The 12,389-nt window shown below is 35.0% G+C and overlaps 1 protein-coding gene across 1 annotated transcript; it reads left to right on the top strand.

Annotated features, from left to right (window-relative positions):
- The first annotated feature begins 10,569 nt into the window (after positions 1 to 10,569).
- LOC140150408 (uncharacterized) lies at positions 10,570 to 12,153 on the top strand. The gene has a single exon (XM_072172420.1). The coding sequence runs from the start codon at positions 10,570 to 10,572 to the stop codon at positions 12,151 to 12,153; it is 1,584 nt and encodes a 527-aa protein (XP_072028521.1).
- The last annotated feature ends 236 nt before the right edge of the window (positions 12,154 to 12,389 follow it).

Below are 12,389 nucleotides of genomic sequence, written 5' to 3'. Positions count from 1 at the left end.
ATATAGTAGTTTCCGTAGCATGTTTTTAACATTCCCTGGCTCAACTGATGCATATAACATACACTCTAAATTACAGGGATTTAAATTCAAATCCAAAAGACTTACTTTCAAAACTTTCAGAGACTGTAGTTAGGGACCAATCAATATAGGATTAAAATAAGTCTTTACAAAGTTTTATAAATTTCAGCCCCACAGGGATTTCAAAAATAAAACTTTCAGATTTAAAGTTTAAATCTACAAAGAGCAAATGTTAATAAATGCAAGTCCATTGGATTCAATTCAGGTCCTTTAAGATTAACATTTAAGCATATCTGGGATTTATTTCAAAATAAATTTCCTCTGACATATCGAGAAAATTGCTGTAATTATTATTAATTTATTTATTATTGTCATAATGTTATCATTAATATATTTAAATAATTAATTTATTCAATAAAAATGTTTTTGGTTTTGTTTTCATTCTTGTAAAACAGTTTAGATTATATTTTGTACGCACAAAACCCAATTTTCCCAATAGGTCAGAGGGCAAAGTGTCCCAAAACTGCAAAAACTGTCCCACAATGCATTACAAACTTCCAATGCCGATTTGGCTTTTTATTAAAGACCCCTTCAGTGATCCCAGCGAAAGTGTAAAAAAATTAAAATTGTTTATAAATTGCTTAAAGGAAGTGTCCAGAAATCACAACATGTCTTATATGTTAGAAAAATAATTATCAAGCACGAAATCACATGGTTTTATTTAATACTAACTCATATTAACCATAAAACGAATAAAACAGCTATCTTTCAACACGCGATATTCAAAATTCCCGCGCCGAAATTGTCTAGAGCAATGACGTCCCAATAATTCAATGAAGCCTGACGACAAATGAGCACAAATAACCATGACGTCATTGCTCTAGAACATTTTGGCGCGGTGAATTTGAATATCGCGTGTTGAGAGATTGCAGTTTTTATTCGTTTTTCGTTTTATTTTTTATCGTTTCGTTTTTCGTATTCGTTTTATATGAGTTTGTTTTAAATAAAACCACGTGATTCGTGCTTGATCATTATTTTTCTAACATATAAGACTCAATGTTGTGATTGCCGGACACTTCCTTTAAAAGTGAAGGATAAGTCATTCAAATTGGCAAAACACAAAGAAAACAGCAGTATTAACGAAGTTGAAGCCACATTCAAATACATGTAGCTAATTTAGATACTGTCAGTATCTAACTTACAGATCCATGTAAATTCCTTATATTTGTCTTAAATACACGGCTTTCAGCTGACCCACTAGCAGGCTATTTTTACATATTATGGCAAAGGTACCAAAATCTTAATTTTGATGATTTTACGATCGTCCGGATGAGCAAATCACTGAATAGGCCTTTAAGTCATTTTGATGTCAATCTGAGGAACACTTGTAATCAGTCAATTTGGCGATATGGTTGAAGGTACTATGTATATCGGTCACTGAACGTCACTGTGAAATCATCCCAAAAGGAGGGGTTTATTTTTATCTTCTTCGTCATACTGAGTGATAACTGATGATTCAATAAGTTTTCTGTAGAGCTATTCCTGTAGAGCAACAAGTCAATAGTGCAAATAGCATCATGATGCAGTCATGTCTACAGTAGAATTCATCTCGACCTTTGCAGGACTTAACCCCATTAAAAGCTATTAAACCAAGATAACACTCATTGAAACAGCTCAACTGATTAAATCGGATCTTCTCTGGTTGTGCACAAGTGACTGTTTTCATGTGCGATATCGCAATAAAGCTGGTATTCATAGCTTCAGTTGGGTAACCGATTATAAAGGAAACGAAAGGAAACAATGTTATGTGTGGCTTTGTTCACGAAATCAGACAATGGCGTGCTTTTTGTAAACCAGCATTCTTGAAAATGAGCAACATAATGATTTTTGACTTAACACGGTTTGGAAATAATTTCTTCATATTTTTGGTGTTATCTGTCGTTTACATGTCCTTCCTAAAACACAAAAGTACGACCCTCTCCAAACACCTAAATTAGCTAAAAATTTAGGACATGTTACAAAACTATATTGTCTAGAATTTTAGAAGAGTACTTTTAATATTGGCCGGTTATTTTTCACACAGCGACGTTAACTAGGCAATGTACTATTACCTATAACATTAACTAAAACACCAAAGTACGAATATTTCCAAACATCTAAATTAGCTAAAAATTTAGGACATGTTAAAAACTATATTTTCTAGAACTTTAGAAGAGTACTTTTAATATTGGCCGGTTATTTTTCACACAGCGACGTTAACTAGTCATATCCCCATACTGTTAACGTAGGGCTATTTGTAGAGGTCACTCGTCAATGGGAAAGAGCACTGTGTATTGTGTATAGGAAAACGGACAGTAACTGCAGTATGTCATTTTGAGTGTCGTCACTGCCAGAGGATTTATATTGCCATAGAATTATACATTTAGAACTGGGCATTATTTTAGAGAGTCGTTTAGAATATTGAGTGCAACAGGACTTTTTAATCAAAAACAAAAGGAAGACTTCCGGATAATTAACCGTTATAAAATTGTCATTGTGATTTAAATATTGTGATTTGTTTGCATTTATGTTTATGTGCAAGATTTTTCTAATCATTCGCTACTGTTCATTAAAGATTCTAATTTTCGTTAACTCAAAAAAACAATGTGTGTTTGATCAGTAAGTTCTTGGTAAAAGGTGATTTTTGCCTTGAATCTTTTCGATACGTAACAAGGGACACCCTGTATATTACATACAAGATCGGTGTACTTTGGCAGAATGTTTTTTAATAATGTTTTTTTAACATACTTGATCCTTTTCAATCTGAATTGCAAGATCAATTTACATCATGCAATCTGTTCTTCATATGCTGTCTGTTAATTCTATTTCTTTTTCAAGTTTAATTTCCGTAGACAGCTAGGTTAATAATCTTGAACTGTCTAATTATATACTTATGATGAATTAGGCCTAAAATCAAAAGCTAACAACAATCATATATCGCTGATAATTAATTGCACATAAAGTAGTTTCCGTAGCATGTTTTTAACATTCCCTGGTTCAACTGATGCATATAACATATGAACTCATCTTGGTCAGGAGAGAGCATGAAATGCGAACATCGCTATGCTTCAAATGCTAATGCATATAACATATTTCAAAACCTCATCTCGGTCAGAGAGGGCATGAAATGGGAACATCGCTACGCTTCAAATGCATAGAGGAAATTGCCATTTTTTTTTGTTTCTGATACTCTGCTTAGCTAAAACAAATGAATCAGAAATCCATAATACGGTATTGAGCCTTAACCTTGACATAGTGCAAAATACGACATTATTAGATTTTTTGTTTAACATAATACTTTTCACACATTTTTGGCATATTTGCAATATTTACACATGTCCCACTACACCTAATTAGATTCAGCCAAATTCATTGCGTTTTTAGGAAAACGGAGCAAGTTTGAATTAAATCATAAATATGACTCTAAATCCCTCATAGAACACCACGGCTAAGGTAGTGATTTATCTCTCATTTTACCTTATTAGTTTGGCTAAAACTGACCAGAGAAATGTTATGACAGTTTGTTACTTATACGTGTAATATTGTATGTATATTTAGCAACGAATAACCAAATTCAAATTTAAATTTTGCAACTTCTACGAATACACCAAATTTCATATACTGGTATCAGCAGCAGCAGTAGTAGTAGAAGTACTATTGGTTAATGAAACTTCCTCATCACATTGATATTACAATTGCCCTTATCATGTGCTCTGAATGTCAAAGACCTTTTCCTTTTGATAATTCGTTGTTATTTTCACGCGAAAATCGTTCAATGCAAGAAATGGTTACTCTACTGGGTCGTTATACAAATGTACTGATACACAGAACATTATCGACATCATTCGCAAAAGGCTAGAAAGGGTTGTCAGAAAACGTTTGAGTGTCGGGCTATATAAAAGGTATAAAGAGTTTTCATAACATTCAAACATTTTTGTGAATAATAACTGTAAAATATTCTCGCAAAATATTCTGGCACAAAATGTTTGCCAAAAATATTTACAATAACATTTTGTCAACATTTCAAAAACATTGTTATAGTGTGATTTCATACAAAACGTTTTAACACGTTTTCATAACCCGACATTTAAAGTTATTAAAACATTTTTACCAAACCGAACCCCAAAATCTAAAATATAATCCGTAAAAATGTTTTAAAAACATTTCGCGTTTGCTGGGGTAAATGAGTCACTCATATCAATCATAATGTTTAATCAGCTGATTTTTAGGCGCGCTTTTGCCAAAACAATGAAGGTAAGAATAATTTTAAAATTGAACTTGCAATACCGGTATGGTTGTGTACTGTACATTAAAAAACTACAAGTAACAGGTAATTTCTTGATATTCATTGTCCACCCACATTTAAAACAAATATATTACACTGCAAAAAATATTGCGTAAAAAGGTCACAACAATTGAGTAAAAAATTTGAGTAAAAAATTACTCCACATTGAGCTCATATAGGTCACAACTCAACAAATGAGTAAAAAATTACACAATATGAGCTTATTTATTTATTTTTTACTCATTTGTTGAGTTGTGACCTATATGATCTCAATGTTGGTAACTTTTTACTCAATTGTTGAGTTATGACCTTTTTACTCAATGTTGAGTAAAATATTTTTTGCAGTGTACGCATTAAGCTGGTAATCCTTCCACAAGATTTAACTGATATAATGCTGAATAACAATTGGTCTTCTTATATTGAAAAAATAATCAATGTAGGGCAAACAACAAGATATTTGGTAAAACTACATACGACCCGTTCTTGCACACAAAGTCAGAAACATGTTATTACAACATGTCAGCATTTATGTCGAAAAGGATAGTAAACACACTTTAAAATATCAGGCAAAAAACAAGTTTGTTTCCTGTAGCGCGAGCATTTCGTTTTTGACGGCTTTTTGTGCGCATTTGAATTTTTTTTACTTACAAAGAAAAAAAGAAAAAACAAGGAAAATCGCAAAAAATATATATATAACACTACTGGAGTAAACATTTACACATTACACAACGCAAGAGCATAGTGAAAAACTACTGCAGATTGATAGGGGGTCAAAAATATTCTTGAATATGAAGAAATATGATTTTTTGTGTCGGAGAAACCCACTGTAAATTTCAATTCCAATTTGCAGCGAAAATGGCCTCACAAGATCAGTTTTACTATAAATTTGAAGCGATGAAACGATTTGCCTATAAAGCTCTTAGGTGTTAGTACAAATGCATTTCTGAGAAATAATAGATTGATTCTATTTTTTAATTAATACACGTGGCTCCAATAGTAACCACTCAATTTATAAGTCGCTATTGGTCAAAAATCGTTCAATAAAACAACTATCAAAATATGTGATTTGTAACGGAAGATAGATTTTTAATTTGACATCTCGTTTGTGAAAAATTGTGCAAGAAACGATGGAGATTTAGGGCCAGAAAATTAAAGAAATTGCACTTGATGAGATTGTCAATTGGTTATTACAGTGCGGTTAACCCGAGTAATTAATGGCGATAAATTTACTTCGAGGACTGTTATATCTCCAAAATGTGAAAAATATCAAATTTTAATAATTTGTCATAAAATTTGTATTATATCGTGAATTTCATAAATGTAAATTATTTGATATCAGAAAGACATTCTTCGTATTCAGAATGCAATTCGATAGGTCTAATGTGCTCTCATGTCCCACAAAAAATGCTGTCGAAACGCTCAAAACGCTCATTCCAGTTCCCTTAAGCCATTCTGATGGCAAAATTGAGCCCAAGATCATAATACAAGCTATAGAATTGGCACATACACTCCTTATGGGTTACTTATTATTAAAAACCCATTAACCAAAATGGCTCAGGATAGCTGCAATTTTTCAAGATGGCCGCCACTAAATGACAAATATTAATACTACAAGGGATCAACTTTACAGTGACCCTCCTTTTGAATCATTTATTAAGAGAAAAATGTTAGCCGATTCAAAATCCAAGATGACCGCCATTTTACATGCTACAATGTTACAAAGGATTAAAAGCTCATACAAGCACCAAAATTTTGAATCGGTTAACATTAAATGTTTCAAATGGAAGGTACCTGCAGATTATGGTACTTGGCAGGTCATTTGATCCCTTGTGACATTGATTTTGTCATTTAGGGTGGCCATCTTGAAAAATGGCGGCCATCTTGGATTTTAATTTAGCTAAGGGATTTTATCCTAATCAGGAACCCATAAGGAATGTATGTGCTAATTTTGTTGCTTGTATGACCTTATCATTTCATCTGTTCGGAGTGAACGTCTCATTCTACTCATCACTTTGTCAAATTCCACAATATCCTTCACACATTGTGTGTTGTAATGCACTTTATTCCGTAAAAGTATGATAATTTGAATTCTCATTGGGTATATTTAACAGACTTTTTATAACAAAAGAAACCGATTAGAATTGGTGATCACACAACCGAACAGTTTCCGCTTACTGTCTGCTGGAACAAGAAGTAACAGAACTTTATTTTAAAGGGACATTTCGAAATGATGAGATGTATTATAATTTGCAGTACCAAGTAATGTAGCTTTCAATCCTAATGAAAGTTGCATTTCTTCCCGCATTTCTTTCTCAAAAGCTTTTAGAAAAATCCTCAAATCAGACAAATCATCAATCTACCAATGAACGTGCAGGGTAAAGCAAATCTGTGTTCATTGTGATGTAGTAAGCTGGGTGCCACAGGCAATGGGGAAAATGACTTTATGTTTATGTGTTGTCTGACCAGGATGAAGCAGATAACGTAACGATTATGTTATGCTCATATTCATTTTTTGCAGCACATTAAACATTTTGGTAGTCTGTTTCGTACATTAGATAGTACTGTTAATAATATTTTTTGCTTCAAATGCATCTGTATAAATTAAAATTCTGTCTGTGCAATCAGAGCAATATGCCACAAAAAAAACAAAATTATCCACAAAAAGTCAATGTTTTTGCATTTGAGACCTTACTCTGTAATTCAGTATATGAGACCTTCAAATTAAAATCTGTATTTGAGACCTTACAATATATTTGAGACCTTACTCTGTATATGAGACCTTAATCTGTATTTGAGACCTTTCTCTGTATTCAAGACCTCTCTCTGTATTTGAGACCTTTCTCTGTATTTGAGACCTTTCTCTGTATATGAGACCTCAATCTGTATTTGAGACCTTTCGCTGTATTTAAGACCTTTCTTTGTATTTGAAACCTTTCTCTGTATTTGAGACCATACTCTGTTTCTGAGACCTTACTCTGTATGTGAAACCTTACTCTGTATATGAGACCTTACTCTGTATTTGAGATCTTACTCTGTTCAGAGCTTTCTTATAAAACGGGCCCTGGACGGAACCTGATTCTAGTCCAAAATCAAAAAGAAAGAAAATATAAATATAAAGGAAAAATATCACAAATTGTCTCACCTTGTGAAACCTTAAAAACGAATTATAAACATCTCAAAAAAAGTAACTACCCCTCTCCCTAAAATGGCCATTATTCAAAAAGGGACTATTGTATTTCAATCTGTAAAATGCAGGAAGCAGAATTTATTTCTGCGCATTTTGACACCTCATTTGATACGATAGCCCAGAAAACAATAAAACGCCTGTCAATATAATGTAGTGAGGTCCAGATTTCAAATTTGTACTTACATACAATACAACAACACTCAGATTTCATTACACAGATTTCCTTCCATTATACTGAATACAAAATCAATACAATTTACTGCAACTTTCAAATCTTGGGTTACATTGATTTAAGTGTACGCTGTGATATCAATATTTAGTCAATTGCTACAAATAAGGTGTCAAAATGTGCGGAACTAAATTCTACTTCCAATGCATTTCACAAATTTGTAATACAATCGCCCGTTTTTGAATAATGGTCATTATTTAAGGGGGGTTAGTTACTGTTTTGAGATGATTATTATGATACATATTAAAATCTTCAACACGATTAAGGAAAGTCAAATCGTTTTCTACATTATAACACTCATATCTTTGGAATTTTACTGTAGTATTTATTTGAAAATGTTGACGAAAACTAATACCACTTACATCTTTCGAAACTTATAGTATAGTATAGTATTACTTCATGCATGTATACAAAAGGTTCTCTTTATTTAACCATCCAATATTACCACCTTACACGTTGTACCAAATATTTCTGCAATTTTTGTGTTTTTGGAGACCCAAGGGAGTGGCGGGAAAACGTCGGCCATTTTGGATAGCAGACGGAGGTGAAGAATTCGGCAGTACAAGCATCTACAGCAAGACAGTTCAACTACAAGAAAGGGAAGTAAACTTTTTCATTATCTTTGACTTTGTGCAATATTTGTGATTAGCTGGCAACTGTATGTGAAATCCATGTGGTAAAGTGCAATCATTCAGTAACAGTGCAGTATTTACATGTGTAAAAAAAAAAAAAAAAAACGACCACGCCCACCATTGAACGACAGTACAGTGAGTGAAAGGAGACTACCAGAAAATCAAGCATCGAGTTAAGTGTATACCATTATCATCACAATCATCAGATATTTTGTTTTATGTGGCATTTGTGAACTAGTGAGCAGACAGTGTTATTTGATATTTCTACATTTTTGGTGTATCTAGGGAGACCCTCTGTAGCGGCGGGAGAACGTCGGCCATTTTGGATTGCAGACAACAGTGCAGAATTCGGCAGTGCAAGCATCAACTACAAGGCAGCTTCAAGAAAGGGAAGTAACCTTTTTCATTATCTTGACTTTGTGCAAAATTTTGTGACTAGTTAGCAACTGTATGTGACACCCATCATCAGTAACAGTGAAGTGTTTATGTGTAGTAAATTCACCAGAAAAATTGAATTGGCATTCAATGACCACGCCCATCAACCTGGGCAAAAGCGAATGTAAAGCAGGATACCAGAAAATTAATCATCGTGCTAGGTGTAGTACCAATATCATCACAATCTTTGGATATTTGTGTTAAATGTGGCATTAGTGAACTAGTGATCAGACAGTGTATTTGATATTTCTGCATTTTTGGTGTATCTAGAGACCTTCTGTAGCAGCGGGAAACATCGGCCATTTTGGATTGCAGACGACGGTGAAGAATTCAGCAGTGCAAGCATCAACTACAAGGCAGCGTAACCTTTTTCATTATCTTGACTTTGTGCAAAATTTTTGTGACTAGTTAGCAACTGTATGTGACACCCATCATCAGTAACAGTGAAAGTGTTTATGTGTAGTAAATTCACCAGTAAAATTGAATTGGCATTCAATGACCACGCCCACCAACCAGTACAAAAGTGAGTGTAAAGCAGGAGACCAGAAAGTTAACCATCGAGCAAAGTGTATTACCAATATCATCACAATCTTTGGATATCTGTGTTAAATGTGGCATTAGTGAACTAGTGAGCAGACAGTGTATTTGATATAATTTCTGCATTTTTGGTGTATCTAGAGACCTTCTGTAGCAGCGGGAAACATCGGCCATTTTGGATTGCAGACGACGGTGAAGAATTCAGCAGTGCAAGCATCAACTACAAGGCAGCTTCAAGAAAGGGAAGTAACCTTTTTCATTATCTTGACTTTGTGCAAAATTTTTGTGACTAGTTAGCAACTGTATGTGACATCCATCATCCGTAACAGTGAAAGTGTTTATGTGTAGTAAATTCACCAGAAAAATTGAATTGGCATTCAATGACCACGCCCATCAACCAGTGCAAAAGCGAGTGTAAAGCAGGTTACCAGAAAATAAATCATCGAGATAAGTGTATTACCAATATCATCACAATCTTTGGATATCTGTGTTAAATGTGGTATAGTGAACTAGTGATCAGACAGTGTATTTGATATTTCTGCATTTTTGGTGTATCTAGAGAACAAAAGTAGCGGCGGGAGAACGTCGGCCATCTTGGATTGCAGACAACGGGGGAAAATTTGGCAGTTAAGCGTCAACTAAAAGGCAGTGTGGAGAAAGGAAAGTAATCTTTTTCATTATCTGACAGTGCAAAATTTGTGCATTCATCTATATTTGGTGTCATCCATTCATCATCCAATTTCATCATCATAGACTTTGTATTTGTTGTCATCCATATACCATCAATAAACTATAGTGTGTGTCTTCATTATGAATATCCAGAAGTTTACTGCAAATGTGATCTACATGTGTTTGCTGTTGAAGTTATGTACTAAAAAAGTGCACAGCAAACCAAATCTGCTTGAAAGTGACAGTGTATTTAAGTACTCATTTAGTACTTCTAGCTACCCATGGGATGGGGGTTTTTGTCATCAAATTGCCAGGGATGACTGTTCATCGAGTGTAACTACGTACGTAAATGTATATAACATTTTGTCCAAGCCCAAACTTGGCAAATTTCAGCTACGACCAAATAAACACAATGGTTTCTGCATTATTCTGCTGCTAGCAGGAGACATAAATTTAAATCCAGGGCCTGCTTCGTGTCCAGTTTGTGAGATCTCAATTGCCAAAAATCGTCGTAAAATAAAATGTGCAGAGTGCGACGATGAGTATCATTGCAAAATGTGCCAAGTTAACATCTAAAGACTATAATCTAATTCTGAAAGCTAACCATACATGGCTGTGTCCACTATGCAAGCCTGCCCCATGTGGAATGTGTGATACACCAGTTACTAGTTACCACAATGGAGTGAAGTGTGATAGCTGTAAGAAATGGGTGCATGCATCTTGTGGTGATATTGACAACGAAACCTACAGTGAGTTATCTGGTAAATCATGCCTTTGGGTTTGTCCGATTTGTGACGTCATGAACTTTTCAGACACAATCTTCAATGGATCTGGATGTAATACCAGTAACCAATTTTCAGTTTTAGAAGACCAAGATGGAAATGAAGAGGAAACTCAAGAAGGTTTTGAGACCCAAGACCCGGTGGACGTTGATCGATCCAGAAAACAAAACAAAACGCAGAAGAAGAAAAACAGCAGAGACTCTTTGCGCATCATGTTAATCAATTTTCAAAGTATTACAAACAAGACTTGTGAAACAAAAATCCTTATTGAACAATATAACCCTGACATTATCCAAGGTACGGGAACATGGCTAACAGCTGACATCAACACTTCTGAAATATTTCCAGAATCCTATGATGTCTTCAGAAGAGACAGAAAAGGACGTGGTCATGGAGGCATACTTATTGCCTGTAAAAAAGATCTGATCATGACTCAGAAATCAGAATTCGAGGTGGACAGTGAAATAATGTGGAATCAACTCGAGCTACAGGGCCGACGCTCACTTCTTCTGGGAACATGTTACAAACCAAGACACGACGATAGAGAGACAGTTATTGACTTAGGTGAATCCCTTGGGAAGATAAATAGCAAGGCTAAAGGGTACAACATAATTTTGACTGGGGATTTCAATCAGCCAAACATGGATTGGAAAGAGGGTACTGTCATCAAAAACCATCCTGCTTCCAAAGAAATAGCTGAACTTTTGCTAGAGACCATAACAGAATTTGGGCTGGAGCAACATGTCAAGGAACCAACTAGGAAGAAAAGTATTCTGGATCTGGTGTTTACAAACAATGCAAGTCTGATAAAGGAGACTACTGTGGTACCAGGGATTAGCGACCACGATATTGTTCTCGCCGATTTCGACCTGAGGGCTAAGTGGAAAAGACAACCCAGGCGCAGATATTATGTCCGTCGTAAAGCTGACACAGAGTCCATCAGTAAAGAATTTCTGACCTTCAAAGACGAGTACTTCAGCCTAAGTAATGCCTCTGTGCAAGATAAATGGGATGCACTGGAAAACAAGATCAAAGTGGTTATGGAAAGACATATCCCGAAAAAGACTGCAGCTAAACAGAATAGTTTACCATGGTTCAATAGAACCCACCACAGACTCCGGCGTAAGAAACAACGAGCTTTCAATAAAGCTAAAGAGACCCAGAAGACAGAGGACTGGAACAAGTTTGTTGTAAGTCAGAAAGAGCTTAAGAAAGCCCTGGAAGTTTCCGAACGGGAGTTTGTGTCAAACAATCTCACTACTGCCATGAAAGAAAATGTTAAACAATTCTGGTCACATATAAAGAGACTTGGTAACAATGAAACAGGGTTTCAGACCTGAAAGTCGATAATAAAATTATCAGCGATGGAGAGGGGAAAGCTGAAGCATTAAACAACCAATTTTCGAGTGTGTTCACATCGGAGGACGACACAGATATTCCAACACTGAGCGGGGAAAACATCCCCGATGTACCCGAGCTTGTCATCTTTGAAAAGGGCGTGCTTAAACAACTGCAAGACCTTTTACCAAACAAAGCGCCAGGCCCCGATGAAATACCACCGTGGTTTCTTAAGATG

The sequence above is a fragment of the Amphiura filiformis genome, chromosome 4 (genome assembly GCF_039555335.1).
Source record: "Amphiura filiformis chromosome 4, Afil_fr2py, whole genome shotgun sequence".
NCBI lineage: Eukaryota > Metazoa > Echinodermata > Ophiuroidea > Amphilepidida > Amphiuridae > Amphiura > Amphiura filiformis.
Note: the sequence above shows the minus strand (reverse complement) of the source record. Positions and strands in the feature narration are given on the sequence as shown.

Excerpts from the sequence above, each read along its gene's own strand:
- LOC140150408 (XM_072172420.1), top strand. The coding sequence starts at position 10,570 with ATGAGTATCATTGCAAAATGTGCCAAGTTAACATCTAAAGACTATAAT.